Source organism: Leucopleurus acutus (assembly GCF_964270905.1).
Source record: "Leucopleurus acutus genome assembly, chromosome: 21".
Taxonomy (NCBI): Eukaryota; Metazoa; Chordata; class Mammalia; order Artiodactyla; family Delphinidae; genus Leucopleurus; species Leucopleurus acutus.
In genome coordinates, this window is record NC_139163.1 from 17,504,277 (window position 1) to 17,528,236 (window position 23,960).

Sequence of the window (23,960 nt, forward strand, 5' to 3'; positions counted from 1 at the left end):
CAAGAAAGACCCATCCCACAGGGTTCAGATGGAGACTTTGCACCCTCTGTGATCCCCACGCAGTCACTGTGTAGGAAGAAATGAGCTTGGTATAGGAAATAGCTAAGGAAGATCATGGGAGGTTAATTTTCTTCCAAATAAATTCCCTATTTCCTCAGGTGCCGTAATTATCGATCTTTTTTTAAGTGTTGTTTTTATGTGTTTGTGGGATATAGTTGCCCTGTTATGTAAAACAAATGTCACTAGACCCAGGCATTAAACTCCAGGTTAGTATAATAAGTCTGGTTCTCTGTGATCTGTGGCTGACGCCTCTGAGGTCAGCTGAAATGAACTTTGTTCAGCAAAATGGTTTGTAAATATTGGTTCAGCTTTGGCAACAAGGGTGAACCGATCAGTATTTCTGCCTTATCCTGAGTTTATCCAAACAAACCCACCAGTTTTATATTTAAAAATCCAGGCGCTAATTCTTGGAGTCTCAAGTGTACCCCCATCTGTCCATGTGTATTAATCACCTGTGGGCTGATTGCTCTTAACAATGGCCACTCAGCATGTGAGGGGAAACACTCAGCCGTTACCTTGCGTGAAACCTCGGGAGGCTATTTTATTCAATGTACCCAGTTATAATGTTCCTGAAAGCAGATGTGTTAAACAAGGAGCCATCCTCCATGTGGAAGGAAGGGAGCTGACCTGGGAGAGATGAGGCAGCTGGTCCCCTGGGCCGTGAGCCAGTGAAGAGGGTGGCCTGGGCATCCTCTCTACAGCACCTTTTAGGGCCTTGTTCTGTGAGCTGGCCGGTCCCCTCTTGCCACTGGCACAGGCTACCTCCCAGTTAGCTGGAGAGCCTGGCGTCTGTATTTTTAAACTTGCTGTCATTTCCACACCTGGTGAGAAGAGAAGGCAAAGGGATCATTTGTCCTTGGACTGAGCTTCTGAGCTTGGATGCCAAAATATCCCTCTAGCTCCCTGGACTTTTTGAAATGAAGGAGGATGCCAGCTAGCCCTGAGCCCGATCATGACCACCAGAAATTTGGGCTAGTTCAGTGGAAAAAAAAAAAATCACAGAAAACTGTTTGCAAGTCAGTATTATCTGCGGAAGATTTAAAGGACTCAGTGGGTCCAGAGACTCTACGTGGTGGAATGTGTGTATTTTAGGATTAAGTTGAACGGTCTGGGTCACGGCCGGGGTTGGACAGAAAGACCAAACATCAGGCGCCCGCGGGAGAGGCCGCAGCACAGAGGGTGCGGGGATTGCGTCATGTGCGCTGCACGGAGGGCCTGGGCAGCACTGCGGCCAGCCCGTCCCCATCCGCCTCCCCGAGGACAGAGCCACGCCCGGCCCAGTTTCTCACCAGGGCTGGCATTTTTCAGTTGCAGCAGATTCAGCGTCTGTCTTCACACTGAGTACATACACCCCGAGGTCACGGGAAGAGTTTCCCAGGGGCGCCCTGGCTGGATGGCTTTATGGCACTGACTTCCGCAAGTGCTCCTTCCTAAAACTGCCTCGCCTGCCTTAGAGATGCTCCTCCGTCCAGGTGTGAACCAGCCGTCCTTTCCCACCTCCCGTAACGAACTGTGCTTTTGCCACCTTACAGACGGCGAACACACCTTCAGTCTTATTATGGGGCGTTATTCTAGGGTGCCTGAGAGGGTACATAGTTTTTTTTGTTTTTCAGTGTTCATAAAGTTTTTTTTTTTTTTTTCTACATCTTTATTGGAGTATAATTGCTTTACAATGGTGTGTTAGTTTCTGCTTTATAACAAAGCGAATCAGTTATACATATACATATGTTCCCATATCTCTTCCCTCTTGCGTCTCCCTCCCTCCCACCCTCCCTATCCCACCCCTCCAGGCGGTCACAAAGCACCGAGCTGATCTCCCTGTGCTATGGGTACATAGTTTTAAAAATCAGTGGAGGGGCACACGTGCAAAAACGTTTGAAGACTGCACATCAGGTTAATCTTCCTGGAACAATCTAAATCGCTGCTGGTGGGGAGCCAGTAGCACTGTGACCTCAAAGGGACAGTGTCCTGAACCAGGGCAATGCTGGAGAGAACTCAGTTCTCCAGCTGGGCTTCCAGCTCAGGGCAAGCTTTTGGAAGGAAGAGGTTGGACTCTTGCCTGAACATATTCATAATACGGTTTTTTCTTAAGAAGGGCCTTAAAAGCTGGGAATCTCGGTATTTTCTTCCTCACTGCTGCCGTCTGTGACTCAGAATTTAACTACTTGTGCTTTTTTTGTGTGGCTCTTATGTTGCGGGAAATACGACTGAACCCTCTGTTATCTGGCATATCTGAGGGAAGGGCATCTGATAAATTAAACGTTGTTAACTGTTTTTAAGTATTGCAAATGCGCGATGCTTTCATAGACTTAAAGTTGAATCTGGGAGTCTAGAGTTGGAAGGGCACTTAGATATAATTTAGTACACCTTCCCCGTTTTAAACGTGAACAGATCAAGGCCCAAACTAACACTTTAAACAAACAAAATCTATGGAACATTAGTTAATTTTCATTGATTAATTTATAAGATTCCTCAAAAGGGCTTTATAGGTATGAACCCCATGAACTTTGGAATGTCATATTTGTGATATGTAGTCAGAACGCTGAGCCCTAAAGTTTTTTCATGCTTAACTAAAAGATAAGCTCTCGAGATGAAATTGTTTGTGATAATATTATAGAAGTGTTTACACACCTGCCTTAGTTTTGTAAAATATAGGTATCATTGGAATCCTGGATTATCTTCATTTTCGACCAAAGGGAAAGCCCCTAACCTGATGCTCTAGAAGCATTCGGAAGTGCAGGGCCTCATGTTTAAGTTCACACGCTTTGCTCCCTTTGGCTAGGGTTGTTGGTAGCAGGAGTTCGATCACTTCCATTTAAGACTTCTAGGACAGCTCTGTTTCGTATTTTTACAGCAGTCCGCAAGTGCGGTGCTCGGATGATGGAGTTCTAGTTGCGAAAGTGCTGGAGTTCGTTATAGGCGTCTTTTCCTCCAGGGCACTCTTACTCAAGTGCTTCCTGGTGGCACATTTTGACTATCTTTGCTGGAAGAATAAATAAATCTCTTATTTTTACTATGGTAACATTCAATGATTTTCATTTATTGGGGTTTAAACTTTACTAATATAATACTCCTAAACAGATGCAGTGTCCCCTGTGACCAAAGAACATAGAAAAGCCTTTACTTGGAACTGTTCAGTAGAACGAGTAAGCTTGGGCGTCTATCTTGACTCAAGTCTTCCAGAAAATACTGCAGTGAAGGAATCATTAACGAACTGCCTGCAAATATGATCACATGCAAAATGAGAGATTTTCTGTGTTTTGTTTCTGTAACACGATTTATCTTGCAGTGTGTGAACTTAAATCTCCCTCCATGAGTGATTTTCTTTGGGGACTGGAGAACTCTGGCTGGTTGAGGCATATTAAGGCCATCATGGATGCAGGAATCTTCATTGCAAAGGTATGCGAATGCAGAGAACGGAAATTATGGGGCAGAGCAGCCAGTGTACTCTGACTTCAGAATGGAGATCTTGTTGCCTCGCGTGAGCTCCTCTGTACTAAACTGGCTGATACCAAATGGGGAGCTGGCTTTGCAGACCTCCATGAAGTTTGCCCTCTGAAGATGGGATTTTGTGAGAGAGAGGATGGTGTTCAGTTGACAGTGTATCATCAAGGCGATCAAGTGGTAAAATACTTTCAGAATGGTCTCTCTTCAGTTAGGCTTGGTCCTGGGTGGAAGAAAGAATTTTCTATAGGAGGGTACATCCAAATGTGAGTCACCTGAGTGACCGAGGCCTGAAGCTTCCACCTTAGCAAACAGCTCCCCCTTTTCAGTGATGGCAGAAGCAAGTCATGTTCCTGAACCTGGCAGGTAGATTCTGTTCTGCCAGAGGAAGATTTTGCTGCAACTTTCACATAAGCTGCTTTTGAATGCATTGTCTATTTTGTTGTTCAGTGCGTTTTTTTTTAAAAATAAATTCCCCTCAGATTTATACCTAAAGACAACCATATCTTTTCTGATGACATGGTATGCCCCCCTTTATTAGATAATTCATTTATTTAACAAATATTTATTCAGTGCTGGGCACTTTCACTTGGCTCTTATCCTTTTATCTCTAATTTCGTAGTTTCACAATTTATGATTTTTGTCTTTTCCTTTTTGAAAATGATTGCAGCCAGCAGCAGCTCCAGAATTTCATTTGGAAAGGCTTAAGGTGGAAACCCGGCAGGGAGGAAGAGGGTTGAAGGTGGGCTAGGAGACGTTCATACAGGAAGCCTGCTTATATATGGTACAAAAGCCGGGCTCGTGGCTCCTGGATATAAGGGAAGGGAAGTGACGCTTCCGTTACCGGCACCAAACCTCTCCTTGGCTCCGCCCTAACTACACGGGGGCGTGAACACTCAATAAATGAAGGAACAGGTTTTGGTGTTGATTTTTCGCCTGTAAATCTTTTTTTGATTCTTTCTGCGAGTACAAAGCCAAAGCTAATTCTGATGATGTTTCCTGTTGATAGCCGTCCTTTGCCCATCCTGTTTTTCAGGCAGTTTCAGAGGAAGGGGCAAGTGTGCTTGTTCATTGTTCCGATGGCTGGGACAGGACTGCTCAGGTGTGCTCGGTGGCCAGCCTCCTGCTGGACCCTCACTACCGGACTCTGAAGGGCTTCATGGTGAGTGTGGCCGCTTGGCCACTGTCCAACGCACGCAGTGCCTGGACAGAATGGACCTCTCTTCTGACAACTATTGGCAACTTTTCCCCCTCCTCCTCAACATTATTTTTCTCTTAGTAGATCAGCATGATTAATTAAGGGGAAAAGGTGAAATAGGCTTGGAATAAGGTGAATTTCTGGGATTTTGGAACCAATTCAAATCAATGCTATTATAAATATAAATATAAAATATCTACTTAGCAGTTTGTAAAATAGTTTTATACCTCATTTGTATAAATATATTTCAAGTTTGATATATATTTTCAAGTTTGAGGTAACATGACTATAAAACAGAAAACACTTTCCAGAAAAAATATTTGGAGAAAAACCTTTCTATAGGAAAAAGTGTTTTCACTTACTGCTTTTATATTTTAAATTGTCCTTCACAACTCTGGATATCCAGAGAATATTGAAAACTTTACAATGTTTTTGCATTCCTTGCTGAAATTCTGGGTGCATCCTCTCCTAGACTTTGCACCTTTTAGAGGTGCATCAAAGCTTGACATGTTGCTTCCAACTGCAGAATATTTGTGTTAGTTGCCTGGAAGGGTGAAGCTTTGGCTAAGCCAGAACCAAAATCTTAAAGTGACTGCAGGGACTTCCTAGCGGCTGGGAGATTACTGGTTCCTGCCTCTTGAATCATGATTTGGTAGAAAGTGCTTCAGAGGATCCTGAATCCATGCTTGGGATCCTTTATCGAGTATTATCAGCTGACACTCTGGGGACAAGAGAGAAGTGGCAGGTTTCCACTCTTGGGCTTTTTCTTTCCTTTTGTTTTGAATGCGTCAGAGAACTTCCTATCGCCTGTGACAGCACTGAGACTTCAGGGTGACATTCCTGCTTCAGACCCCTCCCCTGGACTGAGGTTGGGGGCTGGAGTCCTTCATTTATGTCTGGAGAGTGGGGAGGCTGAGTCACACACCACCGGGCAGTTGTCAAGGCCAAACTTCAACCAATCCTTACTTTTTTAAGGGAAAAGCTCTGGCTGTTTTAGAGCATTGGTGATATTGATGGTACTATCCTATAGTATTTGATTAAAAAGTTTTTTGTTTTTTTAATCCAGACAGTTTGAGAGTATAAACTCATGTTACCCCTAACTCCAAAGCAGGGCTGAAACTTCTAATATGTTCCAGGCCCTCATCATTCTAGAATTCTTCTAAAGTATACTGAAGATCACTGGAAAACATCCCTAATTGTTTCTTGTAAAACGGTTAGTATTTGCTATTATATTGACAAGCAGCATTGCCTGTTGGTTGAGTTGGGCTAGATGGGCTGTGGTTTCTGGAGCTCGGTTACGAGGTGGCATCCACCACTTGCCAGTAGCGTGATCTTTGGTGAGTATTTAACCTCTCTTTCAGTTTCCCCCTCTCTAAAATGAGAGTGATGATACCTACCCCACAATGAAATGAGATCATACATGAAGCAATATGAACAGTGCTCACTGAAAGCACTCTGTGGGTGGTGGCATTACATCTTCGTATGTCCACTCTTGTTTTTCCTATGGAAGGCTTTCAACTTTGCCCTCTGACATGCATCTGTATAGGGATGGACAGTGAGTGAGTGTTCATGTGCAGGTTACGGAGGAGAGTGACTTCCGCTCCAAGAACCTCTGAATTCAGAATCCTTCAGAATTATTGGTGCTGGTCTCTTATTTTCCTTCATTTGCTTCTCTCCATGATATTTATATTCTATCTTGTGTAGGTATTAATTGAAAAGGACTGGATTTCCTTTGGTCACAAATTTAATCACAGGTAAGAAATATTTTAAAATCTGTTGTAGTGAATGTTTAGGATAAAAGAGATAAACTGTTTCTGAAGTTCTCAATTGAGTGGGGGAAAATAGCCTTGTTTTCAGAGTTTCCTTGTGTACCTTATTCAGGAAGTTAAAATTTTGTTGAATATATGTATCACAGATAAAGAAGTTCTAACTCGAGAGCGGTTGGTATTTACTGAGCAGAACTAACTAATATTAAGTTCTTCCAGAAGAGACAGAAGCTTGTTCATTAATCGACCTAGAAAGGATGGACACTCCCTTCCTTCCACACACATTTGATTTACTAAATTATTCCATTTTTGAAGTGCAAATATTCATTTTAAGCTGCACGTTGTGAAATGCCTGTGGAACAGTTTTTCTTTGATCTTCCACAAGGGGAGTTAAATTGGGCTTATCCTGCGGCATTTGTGTCCCAGGCGTCTCTGGAGAGCTAATGTAGGACAGCGGCCCAGGCTTTGAGCCCAACAGATCCAGCCTCAAATCCAGGCTGTGGCATTTACTGTGTGGCCTTGGGCATCTGTCCTCTCTGAGCACTCGCCTCCCGTCTGTTTAAAGGGGAGACCCTCCCTAATCCACGGGGTTATAGCAAGGCTTTTAAAACTGTATATGTGAATAGCCCAGCTCCTTGCCTACTAGCCCATCTACTGGGCTTTAAATAAACAGAAGCTACTGGCCTCATTTGGTTAGTGTGGATGGTAATGTCTGACTGGTGTTCTGCTGTCTCTGATCCCTGAATGTTACGTGTTGTAGCTGGTTTGGTCTCGTCTTTTAGAGGTAAAATTTAGGCAGTATGCTGATAATAGTTTAGAGATTTTGATATACATTTTTGATTGTTTGAGCATTTATTATGTGGTTTTCTGGAATTCTATTTTTATAATTATCTTTCCCAGAAAGCAGTGATTCGATTTTACAAATGAGAAAATTAAAGCCCCCAAACAATTAAGTAACCTTACAATCAATTGTTATTTTCAATTTTGGGGGTTCCCCCGACTGTCTGATAGGCACTTAGGATCTCTGAGGTAGAGGATCTGTGGCAGAAAGAATACAGAAATGGCTAATGTGTGTCTTGTGAGGAAAGAACATATTGGGCAACCCTTTTTAAAGCGACCAAAGGTGAGTGGGACTAAGCCTTTTGAGAGGTCTCCAGGCAGTTTCTAATGTTTCCACCCTGGAAAAAACTACTAAACCGATCCTTGCTCCTTCCTATTCCTCAAGCTGATTATCCATGTCTGAGAAGATGAGGTTCTATGTTGTTATTCTGTATTTGATGGCACCCAAATCACCCTTTTGGATTCTTTCTGAAATTCACATAATAGTGTAAAGGACGAGGCAGTCTTCGTTTAAAAATCAATACAAACATGAGGGAGGAGATTCCTGATGTACTCTTGAGAACAGTGATACGAGAGATATAAAGGTATATGGGAATCTGGTCACGTGGAAATAAATGGACAAGGTTTAACCCTGGTCTAGAAATGGAAATATCCCTAGAAACTTGGGGAACCCGTTTTTTTAAAGCTGTCTCTCTTCCTCTTTTCTTCCCAACAAAACCACGCAAAAACGAAAAACTCTGAAGTTGCTTAGGAGTTTCTTCCCATTCTCCCCCCCAGTCACTAATTAAAGTGGAAGATTTATTTCAGAAATTCTGATGTACTTCGCACGTTTGAATGAAAGGTTGCTCTCTCCATGGAAAGACTCCTTGAATGCACTAACACTTTTCTTTTGTAATTATAACGTCAACATGTCCCTTCTCTGCCCAGACCTTCACTACAAAGTTTCTTTTGACATTAGAATTTAAAAAGTTATGTTTTTCCACTTCTTCTGCATTCCAGGTTTATAAGATAAGATGTTTAGGAACTAGGGTTGCTTCTATGATTGTTTTTGCATTTATAGCTTTCGAGTTAAAAAAAACAAACAGAAAAAGAAACCCCCAAAAACCTTGCCGTAACGTCTCTCATACTTTGTTTTACAGATATGGCAACCTAGATGGTGATCCCAAAGAAATCTCTCCAGTTATTGACCAGTTCATTGAGTGCGTCTGGCAGTTAATGGAACAATTTCCCTGTGCCTTTGAGTTTAATGAGAGGTTTTTGATTCATATTCAACACCACATCTATTCCTGCCAGTTTGGAAACTTCCTATGTAACAGCCAGAAGGAGAGACAAGAACTCAAGTAAGTGTTTCAGTGTTTAATTTTTATCGAAAGAGTTTGTGACTGAGAATTTCAGATGGCCTTCCACAGTTTTGAAGACTTTTACCCACACATCTATACTGACAGAGTAAAGTTATTTTCTTTTTCCTGACGTCACTTTAACAGTTTAATGCCATCAGCTGACAAAGATAGGTACAAGTCCATTTTGCCCAGTTCCTGCCTAGCGTCCACAGACAGGTAGGTATAGGTAGACTTCACGTACTGATGATGGAAAGGAAGCTTCTTGGAGTCAGAGAAAGCAATTTTTGCATTTAAAACGAAAGAGACATCTTTGGCGGATATACTGTCATAAGAATTGCAAGTACAGTAGTCCCCCTTATCCATGGTTTCGATTTCCATAATTTCAGTTATCCAAGGTCAACTGTGGTCTGAAAATATTAAATGGAAAATTCCAGAAAAAAACGATTCATAAGTTTTAAATTCTGAGCCATTCTGAGTAGCACAACGAAATCTTGTGCTGCCCCCCTCCATCCTGCCTGGGACCACCTGTTACTTACTTAGTAGCTCTCTCGGTTATCTGATTGACTGTCGAGGTTAACACAATGCTTGTGTTCAAGTAACCCCTATCTTACTTAATAATGGCCCCAAAGTTCAAGAGTAGTGATGCTGGCATTTTGGATATTCTTATTATGCCTAATTTATAAATGAAACTGTATCATAGGTGTGTATGTATAGGAAAACACAGTATACACAGGGTTCAGTACTGTCCACAGTTTCAGGCATCCACTGGGGGTCTTGGAACATATATCTCATGGATAAAGGTTGACTACTGTATAACTGGGAAAGTAAATTAGAAACTCAGGTCACTCTCTTATTCAGATTAAAACTGGATTGCTTTTTATTGAGAGGGAAAAAGTAGATGAATGTGGACGTTTTATAAAATCAAAAACTTAACACAAAGTGACTTAAGAGCTGCAAATCAAAGAACATTTTTGAAATTTTTATAAAATAAAATGACTTTAAGTGTGGTATATATAATACCGGATTTAATTTTGGAAATGATCAGTTCAAATAAAAGACTCTACTAGTTTATAGAGCCTGAATGGAAAGAAAATGACTTTTTCCAGTAGGTACTAGTTTGTTTTCTCTAAGGAACTTTAATTCCAATAAATCGTAATGATTTAAAAGTAGCAGAGTACATCCTTTAAGCTCACGTGTTTTCCTAGGTAGTTTTGTGATTTGTTGGGCCAGATTAGCAAAAGGGACAAATGTCATAGAAATTCAGTGAGGATTAAAGGAGAGAAAATATGTGCAGCATTTAAATAGTACCTGGCAAATAATAAAAATCCAACGACTATTTGGGGAAAAATTCCAAAAAATTTCTTGTGGTTTTATTTTACACTCAGAGGGATCAAGCATCTTGCTGAGGCCAGTACGGACAGCAGAGGAGTCAAGACTGTTACAGAGCTCTCCTGCTGTACCATGAAGACACAGGTTGCAAATTTCCCTGCTAGAGAACAGGGACACCTGATGTTCAGATAACAGTTTTTGATCCCTTTCCAGCTTTAATATTACATGTCTACTATTTGTAAGAATGAAGATAAGCTATATTCAGGCTTATTTTCTTTTTAACAGAATTCAAGAAAGAACATACTCTTTATGGGCCCACCTGTGGAAGAATCGGGGTGACTACCTGAACCCTCTATTTAGAGATGATCCCAGTCAGACCCAGGGAACCCTCCATCTCCCCACGACGCCATGCAACTTCATGTACAAGTATGTAAACCTCTAGGACCTTAACAAGTATGGCTATGAACTTAGATTCTGGCACTTTTTACCATGTGGAAGTTGAAGTGTATGAGCTTCAAGGCTTTTTTGGATGCAAACACACTGAAGGAAGATGCTTAAATATCTCATCTGGCATTTTTGCCAGTGTCTCTCCTCTTCTCTCTCTTTTCCCCCCTAAATGTGGAATTCTCTTTAGAAGTCAATGTTTTGTAGTAATGATATCCTTAAAATGTAAGTTCCAGTCTATTTAAAAGTGAAGGAGGGAGGGAGGGAGGGAGAGAGGACCTTAGAAGTTAAATGTGGAATCACAGGTTTAGGTAGTGATCATGACACAGCTTACGTTCAGGAATACTGTGGCTTTGGTTCCTGACCACTGCGAGAGAGTGAATACCACAATAACGAGTCACATCAATTTTTTAGTTTCCCAGTGCATATAAAAGTTATGTTTACACTATACGGTAGTCTATTAAGTGTGCAACAGCATTATGTCTAAAAAACAATGTAACCATGTTATATACCTTAATTTAAAAACACTTTATTGCTAAAAAATGCTAACCATCATCTGAGCCTTCAGTGAGTAGTAGTAACATCAAAGATCACTGATCACCGTAGCAAAGAAAATAATACTGAAAAGTCTTGAAATATTCTGAGAATTACCCAGATGTGACACAGAGACACAAAATGAGCAAATGCTGTTAGAGAAATTGTGCTGATAGACTTGCTTGGCACAAGGTTGCCACAAACCTCCAATTTGTAAAAAACGCCATCTCCACAAAGCACAGTAAAGCAAAGTGCACCTGTATTCTCATTTGCATTCCAGTATGCTTTACTGTGTAGGATAAAAAAGGGAGGATTTATTGCAAATGTAAATTTTTGGTGGTTGTGATAAAAACAAGCGAAAACCCTCAAATTTAAAAGACTCCCTTTGTGGCTGAAAGATTCTGCATGTTAATACAAACACTCATTTTTCAAGTTGACTTCCAAACTAAGAGCCATTTTCTTAAGCCCAAGAAAGAAAGAAAATGGTAACATGTACTACCTTCAGTCTTAGAAAAATATGTTATGTGCCTACTAATTCAGTACCATCCGTACAAGTAGACTTCATGAATTTATTCTCCCCGAAAGAAGTCTACTGATTCAAGAAAATGAAAACATCAACATGAAGTTATCGCCTTAGTAAAGTGGCTTTTTTGAGCCTGTGCTTTGCATTTGGTTATTATTAGGACGGTGGGACTGTGGGTTGAAAGATTCCTTAGAAGACTCGAGGATGTGGATATACAGATTGTGACCTGGTGTTTCATGAAGCGCTGCTGTCCTCTCTAGATTTTGGAGTGGAATGTATAACCGCTTTGAAAAGGGACTGCAGCCCCGACAGTCGGTCACAGATTACCTTATGGCTGTGAAGGAGGAAACCCAGCAGCTGGAGGAAGAACTCGAGGCCCTAGAAGAAGTAAGACACACTTGCTCTTGTTAACCGTATTTTGTGACGATCACTGCTCTGGGAAAGCCTCTCATGACTCGGGATGTGTGACATGTAGCAACAGAGCCATTTCACATTTTTAGCTGGTGGGTAACAGGAAACACAGCCCCCAAAGGTGAGCACTTACCTATAGGCACTTGATACGTTTCAGACATCTGGCTTGGCTCGCTTCCTTGGTTTGCTTCGGGGATGATGAAAATATTAGGGAACTAGATGGTAGTGAATGGTTGTGTACCCTTGTGAATATACTAAAAACCACTGAACTGTACACTTTAAGAGGGTGAGCTACTTACATCTTAATTTAAAAAATTAGATAATGAACACCTCACTCCTAATTTTAAAAAAATGTATTTTGAGTTCACAGGATGAAAATCATTATGTAAAACCAGATAGATACAGAAAGAAGGATGCCAGGTGCTCTACCTATGCTACGTTTTCTGCATTTTATAGAAAACCTGTGCTAAGGCAGTGCCATCCTTACATTAGAGATGAAGAAAGCAAGCCTCACAGAATCTAATTATTTTGTCCAAAGTCATGAAGTCTAGTTTTCAACCCAGGTCCATCTAAATCCCATGTTCTTAACATTATACCCAGCTGGAAGGTAATGAATACCTTTAGGCATGCATATACAAAAAAGATACATGATTTATGATCGTTCCCTGAAATTGTTGTTTCTTTTTTAGAGGCTGGAAAAGATTCAGAAAGTCCAGTTAAATCGCACTCAAGTGAAGAGTAAACAAAGTGAACCCAGCAGACACTCAGGGTTTTCTACCTCAGACAACAGCACAGCCAACACTCCCCAGGATTACAGCGGGAATATGAAATCATTTCCATCCAGGAGCCCTTCACAGGGCGATGAAGATTCTGCTTTGATTCTAACCCAAGACAATTTGAAAAGCTCAGACCCAGATCTGTCAGCCAACAGTGACCAAGAGTCTGGGGTGGAGGATCTGAGCTGCCGCTCCCCCAGCGGCGGGGAGTGTGTGCCAAGTGAGGACAGCGGCAAGGACCGGGATTCGGACGAGGCCGTGTTTCTCACGGCCTGAAGGTCCTCCGTGGGGGGACACACAGAAACACGTTCCAGAAATAAGGGAACAGTGCAATTTCAAATGACAAAGTAGCCCAACAAATGATACAGGTCCTTGAGAATTATAAAATGTAGCAGTGAAAAGAAAAAAGCCCAACTTTTAGTTCCTTCAGGTGTTGAAGAACAGGAAGTAGCCATTTCTTTTATCAAACAAGTATAAGGAAAATGATTCCCCATTTTGAAAATCATTCTAGACTGTGGAAGAAGTTTCATTCACCACAGAGCAATGACCTCTACCATCACCTGAGGTTATCAATGCAAATCTTCCTTGATAGCCTGCAGCTGGTCAGAAAGTGCCCTGACCTCTTCACACTTATCACTTCAGTCTTTCCCCTTATTTCACCTCCAGATGCATATTTTGTTTCCTAAAATATTTTGTTACCTTCCTTCCTGTTATCAGTATTTCTAATAATGGAACACGTTATGGCTAATAGACATATTTCTGTAACTGATGAGCTCTGTAACTGCTCTTAAGCTTATCTTTCAGGTTTATTGTTCACTTTAACGTTCTCTTAGGTAATATATTTTAAATCGTTATAATTTCGTTGCCTTTTCCTGGAATTTCATATTGCTCCTTATTTAAAAAACGCTAAGACTTACAACACACTTTTCTCTAACACCAGTGTACCACCTAATAAAGTAGAAACAACATTTACTCTCTGGGTCTTAAATATGAATTTGGATCATATTAACTTCTTTTTTAATAACCTTTTATTACTACTCCAGAGGCCACATCACCAGGACAGGGTGGGTCAACCACCAGCCTGATCCCTGAAGTATGACTGTATAAAGTCACAGGGCACCATTTCAATGAGAGAAGATGTCACGTAAGAACTAGAGAATTTGGTTTTCATGTCTGTTTACCACGTGGAGTAAGTTCTGTCATTTGTTACCTTAGGAACCGTGTGACTGGTTAGTATTGTTTGATCGACGTTCTTTCTGCCTGCAGAGCCCACACAGCTGTCTCAGCCAGCAGCCCCGTTCATCAACAGAGTCCGGTCGGTCGGTGGTGCAGTCTGACCAGAGAATGCGACAAGGCGCAGGTTTGCCTAGCTTGGGCTCCCGAGGGGACGTGCTGCTGGCCCTGGAGTCCAGTCTGCCCACACCCAGGCAGAAGAGCTGAGCCATGGCGCCTCTGCTGTAGACTGTGGCTCCTGGCCCCTACTGACCAGAAAGCCTGTTCAGGAAGATGTGGGAGCTGCCTGAAATGGGCCTTCTCAGTCCTCCGCTGGCAGAAGACAGAGAGCCCCACCCGATAGGGGGGGGTGGTGAGAACACCTGGAAGCTGCATACCCCAGCAGCGCTTGAGCTGAGAAGCGAGTGGACAGAGCTGACTGCCCTGAGAGCAAAGCCAGTGGCCCTGTTTGGCCAGGGAACCTGGGGCACAGGTTGACTTGAGACCACGAACAAACAGCGTTAGTGACCTTCGAGCTGCTTCTCCCACGGTGCCTGAGCAGGGAAACTCATCTGTAGCCCCACTTATTGCTGAAAACATGCATCAGCCTGCCTGACCAGGGAGCTTTACCAGAACACATGGGAAACTGCATAACCCATCCAACAGCCCCGTTTACAGTGGCAGTTGAACAGAGAGCACAGCCTGTGACTTTCCCTGTCTGCAGAGCAAGACTGGTGGCCTGCACCTTCAGTGCACACTCCTGCCTGATTCAGGTCCCCAAACAATGAGCTGTGCAGGCCTTGTGTCCCATCCTGCTGCACCACCAGGGCAGAGAAGCTAATTTCATAGCCCCACCTAATGCTGAGTATAGTATCCAGTCCCAACTGTCTAGTAACATCACAGAATCCAAGCAACCATGAAGCCCATCCTACAGCCTCACTTGGGTGGGAGGGTAACCAAGCCAACAGTCCTACCAGGCTATCTCAGCCAATGACCCTCGCCTCCCCCTCAGTGCTCAAACAGATGCTTTGCCCAAAAATAGACCACCTAAGTACATAAAGCAAAAACTAGCAGAGCTAAAAGGAGAAATAAAAGCAATAAAATAATAGTTGGGGACTTTAATACCCCACTCTAGACAATGGGTAGATCATCTAGGGAGAGAATCAATAAGGAAATAGCAAATTCGAACCACACTATATACCAAATGTACTAACAGACATATACAGAACATTCTGTTCATCAACAGCAGAATACACATTCTGAAGTGGACATGAACATTTTCTAGGATACACCATATGTTAGGCCACAGAACAAGCCAGTAAATTCAAGAAGATTGAAATCATACCAGGTATATTCTCTGACCACAATGGTATGAAACTAGAAATCAATAACAAGAGGAAAACTGGAAAAGTCACAAACATACGGAATGAAAACTCTCGTGAACAACCAATGGATCAAAGAAGAAATTAAAGGGGATATAAAGAGTATCTTGAGATGAACGAAAATGGAAACACAACAAAACAAAACTTACGGGATGCATCAAAAGCAATTCTAAGAGGGAAGTTCACAGCAATAAATGCCTACATTAAGAAGCAAGAAAGATCCCATATAAACATCCTAACTACGCCTTAGGGAACTAGAAAAAGAAGAGCTGAGCCTTAAGTTAGCAGAAGGAAATAGCAAAGATTAGAGCAGAAATAAATAGAGAGTACGAAAACAACAGAAAAGATTAACCAAACTAAGACTTGGTTCTTTGAAAAGGTAAACCAAGGAAAAAAGAAAGGACCCAAATCAACAAAATTGTAAATGAAAAAGGAGACATTACAACTGATAGCACAGAAATAAAGAACTGTAAGAGGGTACTATGCAAAACTATATGCCAACAAACTGGACACCCTAGAAGAAATGCAAAATTCTTAGAAACATACTATCAAGAGTGAATCAGGACAAAATAGAAAGTCTGAATAGACCAATTATAGTAAAGAGATTGAATTAGTAATCAAAAATCTCTCACAGAGGAAAAGCCCAGGACCAGAGGGCTTCAACTGGTGAATTTCACAAAACATCTTAAGAAAAATTAATGCCAGTCTTTCCCAAAAAATTGAAGAGGAGGGAACACTCCCAAAACTCATTTTATGAAGCCAGCATCACTGATAGCAAAGCTGGAAAAGAACATTACCAAAAAAGGAAACTACAGACCAATATCCCTGATGAACAGAGATGTAAAAATTTGCAATAAAATACTAGCAAATTGAAATCAGCAGCACATTAAAAGGATCATTCACCATGATCAACTGGGATTTATACCTGGCATGCAAGGAAAAAATTATCTGATTAGATGCAGAAAAAGCATTTGACAAAGTTCAACATTCATTCATGATAAAAACTCTCAACAAATTAGGTATACAAGGAATATACTTCAACATAATAAAGGCCAAAAGGGATAAGCCCACAGGTAATATCATACTGTTGAAAGGCTGAAAGCTTTTCCACTAATTTCAGGAACAAGATAAGGGTGCCCACTCTGACCACTTCTACTCAACAAAGTAGACCACAAAGTAGACCAAAGTAGAAGGAAAAGAAACAAAAGGTATCAGAATTTGAAAGGAAGAAGTAAAACTGTCTCTGTATGTAGATGACATGTTTTTATACATAGAAAATTCTAAAGACTCCACGAAAAAAATCTGTTAGATCTAATTAACAAATTCAGTAAAGTTGTAGGATACAAAAGCAACATAAAAAGTCAATGGCATTTCTATATACTAACAATGAAATTATCTGAAAAAGAAATAAAATGATCCCATTTACAAGAGCATCAAAAACAATAAAATACTTAGGAATAAACCTAACCAAGGAGGTGAAACATCTCTACTTTGAAAACTACAAGACACTGATGAAAGAAATCAAAGAAGACACAAATAAATGGAAAGGCATCCTGAGTTCATGGATTGGAAGAATATTGTTAAAATGATCATACTACCAAAAGCCATTTATACATTCAGTGCAATTCCCATCAAGATTCCAGTGGCATTTTTTAAAGTAGTAAAAACAATCCTAAAATTTATATGGAACCACAAAAGACACGGAATAACCAAAGCAATACTGAGAAAGGAGAACGAAGCGGGAGGCATCACACTTCCTGATTTCAAGCTATCCTATAAAGCTATAGTAATCGAAACAGTATGGTACTGGTATAAAAACAAATAGATCAATGGAACAAAATTATGAGCCCAGAAATGAACCCAAGCATATATGGTCAACTAATATTTGACAAGGGAACCAAGAATACTCAGTGGAGAAAAGATGGTCTCTTCCATAAATGGTGCTGCAAAAATTGGATAGTCATATGTAAAAGAATGAAATGACCACTATCTTATACCACTACCCAAAATGAACTCAAAATGATTAAGACCTAAATGTACAACCTGAAACCATGAAACTACTAGAAGAAAACAGAAAAAAGGCTCACCGGCATGTGTCCTGGCAGTGATTTTTGGATATGACATCTAAAGCACAAGCAACAAAATAAAAAATAAGTAAGTAGAACTACATCACATTAAAAAGCTTCTGCACAGCCAAAGAATAATCGACAAAGTGAAAAGACAACCTATGGAATGGAAAAACATATTTGCAAACCATATATCTGACAAGGGGTTAATATTCAAACTATATAAAGAACTCATACAATTCTACAGCAAAAAAAAAAAAAATCCAATTAAAACATGGGTAAAAGACTTGAGTAGACATTTTTATCAAAGAAGATATATAAAAGGGTCAACAGGTATATGAAAAGATGCTCAGCATCACTGGTCATTAGGGAAATGCAAATCAAAACCAAACCATAATGAGATATCACCTCACATCTGGTAGGATGGCCAACATCAAAAAGACAAGCAATACGAAACGCTGGTGATAATGTGAATTTAAGAGAACTCTTGTGTACTGTTAATGGGATCATAAACTGGTACAGCTACTATGGAAAACAGTACGGAGGACACTCAAAAAATTAAAAATAGAACTACCATATGATCCAGAAATTCTACTTGTGGGAATACAAAGTAAATGAAAACACTAATTCGAAAAGGTAATCTGTACCCCTTCATGTTCATAGCAGCATTATTTAAAATAGCCAAAACATGGAAACAACCTAACTGTCCACCAGCAGATGAATGAATAAAAAAGCACACACACCATGGAATAGTATTCAGACATAAAAAATGAGGAAATTCTGCCTTTTGCGACAATGAATGGGCCTTGAGGGCATTATGCTAAGTCAGAGAAAAACAAATACTGTATGATTTCACTTATATGTGTAATCTAAAACAAACAAACGAACAAACCAAAGTTAGAGAAAAAGAGATCAGATTTGTGGTTAACCTGAGGTGGAGGTGGGGTTGGGGAATTGGAGAAAGGTGGTCAAAAGGTACAAACTTTCTGTAGCAGGGAATACCTTGTTAATGATACTTAGGATAAGTTGTAATAGCTTTTGCATTTTTATAACATAACTCACTTCATACCACTCTTGTAGTTGATTATCAACTCTAGAAACTTCTTTGCCTCATGTTGAGGATGAGACTTTAATTTCTTCCATTTGGCAGTATACATCTACAAAAATAAATAACAAATTAAAAAAAAATAACACAGTAACTATACCAAACAGAACTATGCATTTATTTTAAAAAGCAAATACTATAAATCTTTGATATTTTAAAATTTAGTTCTTTAATGTGAATGTTTTCCACATCAGACACAAAATTTTTTTTCAGCCCCACACCAAATATTTTACAAAACATAATTTAAGCATATGTTCATTTAGACTACTTATAAGTTAACCTAACACTGAAATTTATTTAAAAAAGGTTACCTTTATTGCTTATTAAAACTTTATTGTGCTGGACAGAGCCTTAAAAGAGCATGGCCAATCCAACAAGGCTAAAATCTCTAACAGTATATTCTCATTTTAAATCAAACATCGATCAAGGAACTGTTTTATTTAGAGCAGTTGGTTTAAACCAATGTAAAACTGACTCAAGACAGATTACTTCCCAACTAGTAATATTTAGCGCTCAAGTGATTTATTATTGATTTTCTGGAAATTTTAATAATATGAAGTAGATAAGCATTTTGATCATGACTCAGCAGTCAACAAAGCAACTTTTTTAGAATAAAGGAAGGTGAAGAGAAGGGAAAACCTGGCATAGGTTTTTATTCTTTAAGAGCACATGATTAGTTTACTTTCCGTAAAAATGAATCTGAGCTGTCCTTCAATTTAAGCACATATGAATTATGATCAGACTTACCTGTCAATCTCTATTTCAATATAAATTTCCTAGTCTAGAATTATTCCTAGAAAATCTTCCAACTTTGAAACATTATGTTTAGTACGTATCACATTTATTCAGAAAACTTTCTTCTATTTTTGAGATGTTAGCCTTTAAATTTCTACCCGTGACAAACCCCTACTCTGAATTATCTAATAACTCCTCAGCTTTTCTGTACTATTGTGACTTCCATCTAGTCTTCTATTATGTGTTAAAGTAAAATCAGAATCTCTGCTTTGGCAGGCTTTTTTTTCTTCCTCTGGCACTGTTTCTCCAATATAGCCAATTTTAAGAAGAAAATAATATATCCATAAGATTAAAGAAAAGTCACTAAAATTTTTATTGTAGTAACAGAACCAAAATGCATACATATTCAAATGCAGACTATTGTCCGTCCTGGATGACTTATATGACCTATTATCTGACCTGATTTGTCGGTTAAATGTAGGTAATGATGATCAGACTCCTCTTATTAATGACTGGGTTGTAAGGAGGTTATCTAAAAAATTAATTTTAAAAGGAGAAACCAAGGTATGTTAACTGGTACAGAATGAAACTGGGATAGTTCAAGTTTAAAGAATAAAAAACATTGAGATGAATTACTTATGTGATTATGTAGAAGAGATCTACTATATAAGAAAATGACTTTTTTTTTTTTTTTTTGGGTGAAGGAAAAGGTAGATAAGTACCTAAACACCTAGACCATGTTTGAGTCATCGTTGTATAGTATTTCCACAGCGCCTCATTCTTAGTAGGGGCTTAATAAAATTAGGAGATCAAATGAATTAATGGCTGTGGTCTGCTGGCCTCTTGTTCTGGGCTCAGCCTGGTTTCTCAGAAAGCTTCCTGATTGTTTGCAGAAGATTGGGACTACCATGTCCTCCACTGTGGTGACTGCTGGGAAAGCTGAAGCTTCTGTGACCACTACAGTAAGGAAAGGTTCCTGAATACCCAGAAGACTGCCACAAATTTGCAACACTTACCTCAGTTATCTCATCTACACATCCAGAATAATAATACCTTCCTCGTCTGGTCATTTTGAAGATTAAATGGCATGCCCTTAGCACAGTACCAGGAAGACAGGTGATTAAAAAAAGTTAATTTCTTTACCCAAATTATATCTTTATAGTCCGTGTGAATACTTGCCCTTCCACACACATAGACTAAGTATTAAGTATTATTCAAGTCTAAGAAAATTTTGTTTTTCCTAAAGTTCTATTGCTAAAACATGTATAGAAAGAAGAATAAAGAAAAGAAAACACCTGTACCGTATGCTGGTGTTTGGAATGGCAATCATACTGTGATGAAGTTTAAATAAAAATTGTCATTAGGTTGTTCTGTGATCTGGATACTCTACCAAGCCTCAGATATCTAGTTCAAGATTTTCTACTTAATTAGCTTTCACAGCTACCCATAAAATATATTCATTCTGTAAAGTAGTATAAAAGCAAACTGTTTAACACAGTACAAGTTAAAGCGAAAATCCAATTAAATTAATTAAAAACTAGACTGCCTAAAAATTAATATTAATTTATTATTAAAGCTTTTCTGTTATGAAAAGCTAACACAGTAAAGGTCAGAAAAATTCACTGACTTTTGTGTGTTTAAATTTACTATTTATTAACAAAAATATTGTTTTAAACTTCAACATGAGGAACTTAGCATATCCTTATCTAACCACAAACCCAGCAGATACTTATATTTACAAAGTTAGCATGAGGCAACTCCCTGGTGGTCCAGTGGTTAGGACTCTGCGCTTTCACTGCTGAGGATGCGGGTTCAATCCCTGATTGGGGAACTAAGATCCTGCAAGCTGTGCGGTGTGGCCAAAAAAAAAAAAAAAAAAAAAAGAGTTACTATGAAAGTTTATGTTGGACTATTTTAAATGAAACACAGTTTTTTCTATTAGGTAAAATATTTATTTACCTGTATTGCCTCTTAAGTGCAACTTTAATTTTAAAAATAAGACAACAATAAGTAAAAAACGCTGGTTTACTCTTTTGATTTATTGTATGAATTAAAAGTTACTTCCTTGAGACGGCACATTGGCAGGTTTGGTGTTTCCTGACACTGTGAATATTTAAAAACAAATTATTTCTGAAAGTTTTATCATACAGAAAGAAACAGGAAGAATAACAGTTTTTCTACAGTTGAAATGGTAATTTTTCAAAAAAGGTTGAGAGGAAAAAATCGAAACCATTCTTGATAAAGCAATGAGGCAGTTTCAAATTAAAATGACAAATTTAAATGAAGTAATTTTATAAAATATTGAAACTAGTTAAAATTACATGCATAGGTATTTAAATCAATAGTAAGAGAGGAACAGCAGTGGAACTTAAATATGATAGGATTTATCAACAACAAATAAACATTTTTAGTGCAAATAGTGCAGAAAAATTTCTCAAAGCAAAGATCATAGCAATCATTCTAATCTGTACAAAATCAGTCTCAGTTCTGTATACAATCTATATAGTGTATCTATGAATTCAGCCACTGTAATGAAATGCCAATTTGCAAATCATAAATATAAATGTGCTTAGTCTTGTGTCCCATTCCTCTCTTGGCAGTTCATGTTTTCAGGAAAATCTGAAAAGAAAAGAAAATCAAAACCTAAGATTTAATTTAAGATGATAAATTAAGATTTACCTAGAAGAAGATAATCTGACTATGAGGGAAAAGAGGTAGGGATAGGATTCTAGCATGCTCATGTCAGTAAGCAATTACTCAGTGCCCACTTACTTCTCAACCTTGAGAAATGCATAGTTGATATTAAAAATCAACCCTTACCCTCAGGGATTGACAGTCTGATTTGTAAAATAAAACAATTCAATGTTGCTACTAATGTTAAGGAGAACTAGATTGAGAAAAGGGGCAGAGAGTTTGAATGGGGGTTGAGAAATGCCTGTCACTTCCCTCCCTGTAGCCTGATCCCTTTTAAGGGAACCTCCCATGCTCCCTTCTCAAAGTCTACTCCTTTAGCCCAGCAGAGCGGGCAGATGAACACAGGACACCAATCTCTAGGTCAAACTGCTGAGGTCAGGATGCACACTGTCTATGCAGGGCCAGTCTCTTTCCCTGAATTTGTGGTGAGACCCTTGTCAGTCTCCACTGGCTGTTTGGACTGTCATGATATGATCAAGCCTGTGGGTAGCAAAGAAAGCTCTCTGAAGAGCAAGTGAGAAAGCACATGGGAGTGAGAGACAGAAAAGAAGAGAGATGCAAAAATGAAAAACAAGCAGTCGTGGGAAGGGTCTAAGAGGAGCTGCTTTGGTTACTGATGGCCTCATGTCGTGTTTTCACTCCCAGGTGACTGAGGTGTACTTTTCTGCATTTTGGCTCTGTTTCCCTGCGTTATCCAGTAACACAAGCTTTTAAAGTTGTTGAGGTGGGAGCTAGTCTTTGCCACCAGGTCATTCCTAAAACAAGATAGATGGAGAGGAAAACAGAAGAGTGTCCTGAGAGCAGGTGAGAGCATGAACAAAGATATGGTGGTAGAAAAAACAACATGACATGAGAGAACATAAGGGGAAAATGGAAAATTAAAATGGATGATCTAAAATATAAGCGAGAGAAATTTGGCATTTCTCATCCCTAGGGGTTCACTGCAGGTCCTGGAGCAGAGAAATGTTATCACAGAGTGGTATTTTAGGAAGATCATTCTGTCAGTGCTGAGCAGGAAGGAGAAACCCTAAAGTCAGAGGACTGGTCAGAAAGTTATTGGAATAATCCTGATGTGAGATGGAAAAGAGACAGAGCAGAAATTCATTTTAAAGGAAGAAATGACAAAAGAGACTACTGAGGAATATGTCAACTAATATGGTATACTCCCCACACCAGCTGAGAGAAAGGAACTAATTACAGTTTAAACTCTACATAAGTAGCTATCAAATACTGAAAAAAAATTCATTTAAGCCAATATCATACTGAGAAAATATGCAAACAATTTCTACTGGTTATATGCTTAGGCATAAAACATTATGCTTAATATAAAGTATTCTACATGTTATATAGCACAATAGCTATAACGACAGTATTATGCTTAAAGCTGGCTGAACAAACACTAGTAAGAACACTTCATTAAAAATAGCCATGCAATAGCCTGAAGACTCAAACCTTCTAGAATACAATTTACCTATAGTGGAGCATGAAATTGGCTGTGCATTGCTATCACTTGTTGAAGTTTTTCTTCCTTGGCTCTTCTACAGTGGCAAATCTAGAAGACAAATTATTTAAAATACCAGTCACTTCTCCAGTAATCTTCCTACTACTAGCTAAATTTGACAAAATTCTAAGTAAGAATCTTTTAACTTGTTGACATTATTTAAACTGTCGATGTCTGAGGTAGAGCAGAATTTAAGAATCAAAAAGAAAAAAATTTTAATTTTGTTTGGAAGATAATCTTTGTAAACTTCCAGAATGTAAAACACACTCTGATCCTTTATACCAGTTCTCTGATTATATAATTTCAAATATCTGTGTTTTAAAAATATGAAAATAAATCCTACTGTTATTACCCAGGAAGCTTAACAAATAAAAACTTCGGGGCTTCCCTGGTGGCACTGTGGTTAAGAATCCGCCTGCCAATGTAGGGGACACAGGTTTGAGCCCTGGTCCGGGAAAATCCCACGTGCCGCGGAGCAACTAAGCCCGTGAACCACAACTACTGAGCCTGAGCTCTAGAGCCCATGACCCACAACTACTGAAGCCTGCGTGCCTAGAGCCCGTGCTCCGCAACAAAGAGTAGCCCCACTTGCCAATGAAG

At 39.4% G+C, this 23,960-nt stretch overlaps 2 protein-coding genes across 8 annotated transcripts in view; one reads left to right on the forward strand and one right to left on the reverse strand.

The window, feature by feature from the left end:
- MTMR7 (myotubularin related protein 7) overlaps positions 1–14,187 on the forward strand; it is a 100,878-nt gene extending 86,691 nt beyond the window's left edge. For all 7 annotated transcript variants that reach the window (XM_082863777.1, XM_082863778.1, XM_082863776.1 and 4 more), the window contains 7 exons: positions 3,350–3,459; positions 4,541–4,666; positions 6,407–6,456; positions 8,448–8,648; positions 10,263–10,403; positions 11,739–11,865; positions 12,579–14,187. In XM_082863777.1, the coding sequence (XP_082719903.1) occupies positions 3,350–3,459; positions 4,541–4,666; positions 6,407–6,456; positions 8,448–8,648; positions 10,263–10,403; positions 11,739–11,865; positions 12,579–12,941 (1,118 nt within the window). In that variant the 3' untranslated portion in view covers positions 12,942–14,187. The remainder of the gene's footprint in view (positions 1–3,349; positions 3,460–4,540; positions 4,667–6,406; positions 6,457–8,447; positions 8,649–10,262; positions 10,404–11,738; positions 11,866–12,578) is intronic.
- Positions 14,188–21,186: 6,999 nt separating this feature from the next.
- The window catches only part of VPS37A (VPS37A subunit of ESCRT-I), a 38,459-nt gene continuing 35,685 nt past the window's right edge, over positions 21,187–23,960 (reverse strand). Inside the window, exons 11-12 of the mRNA XM_082863875.1 lie at positions 23,331–23,411; positions 21,187–21,784 (exon numbers count right to left, since the gene is read on the reverse strand). Of these exons, the coding sequence (XP_082720001.1) occupies positions 23,331–23,411 (81 nt within the window). The 3' untranslated portion in view covers positions 21,187–21,784. The remainder of the gene's footprint in view (positions 21,785–23,330; positions 23,412–23,960) is intronic.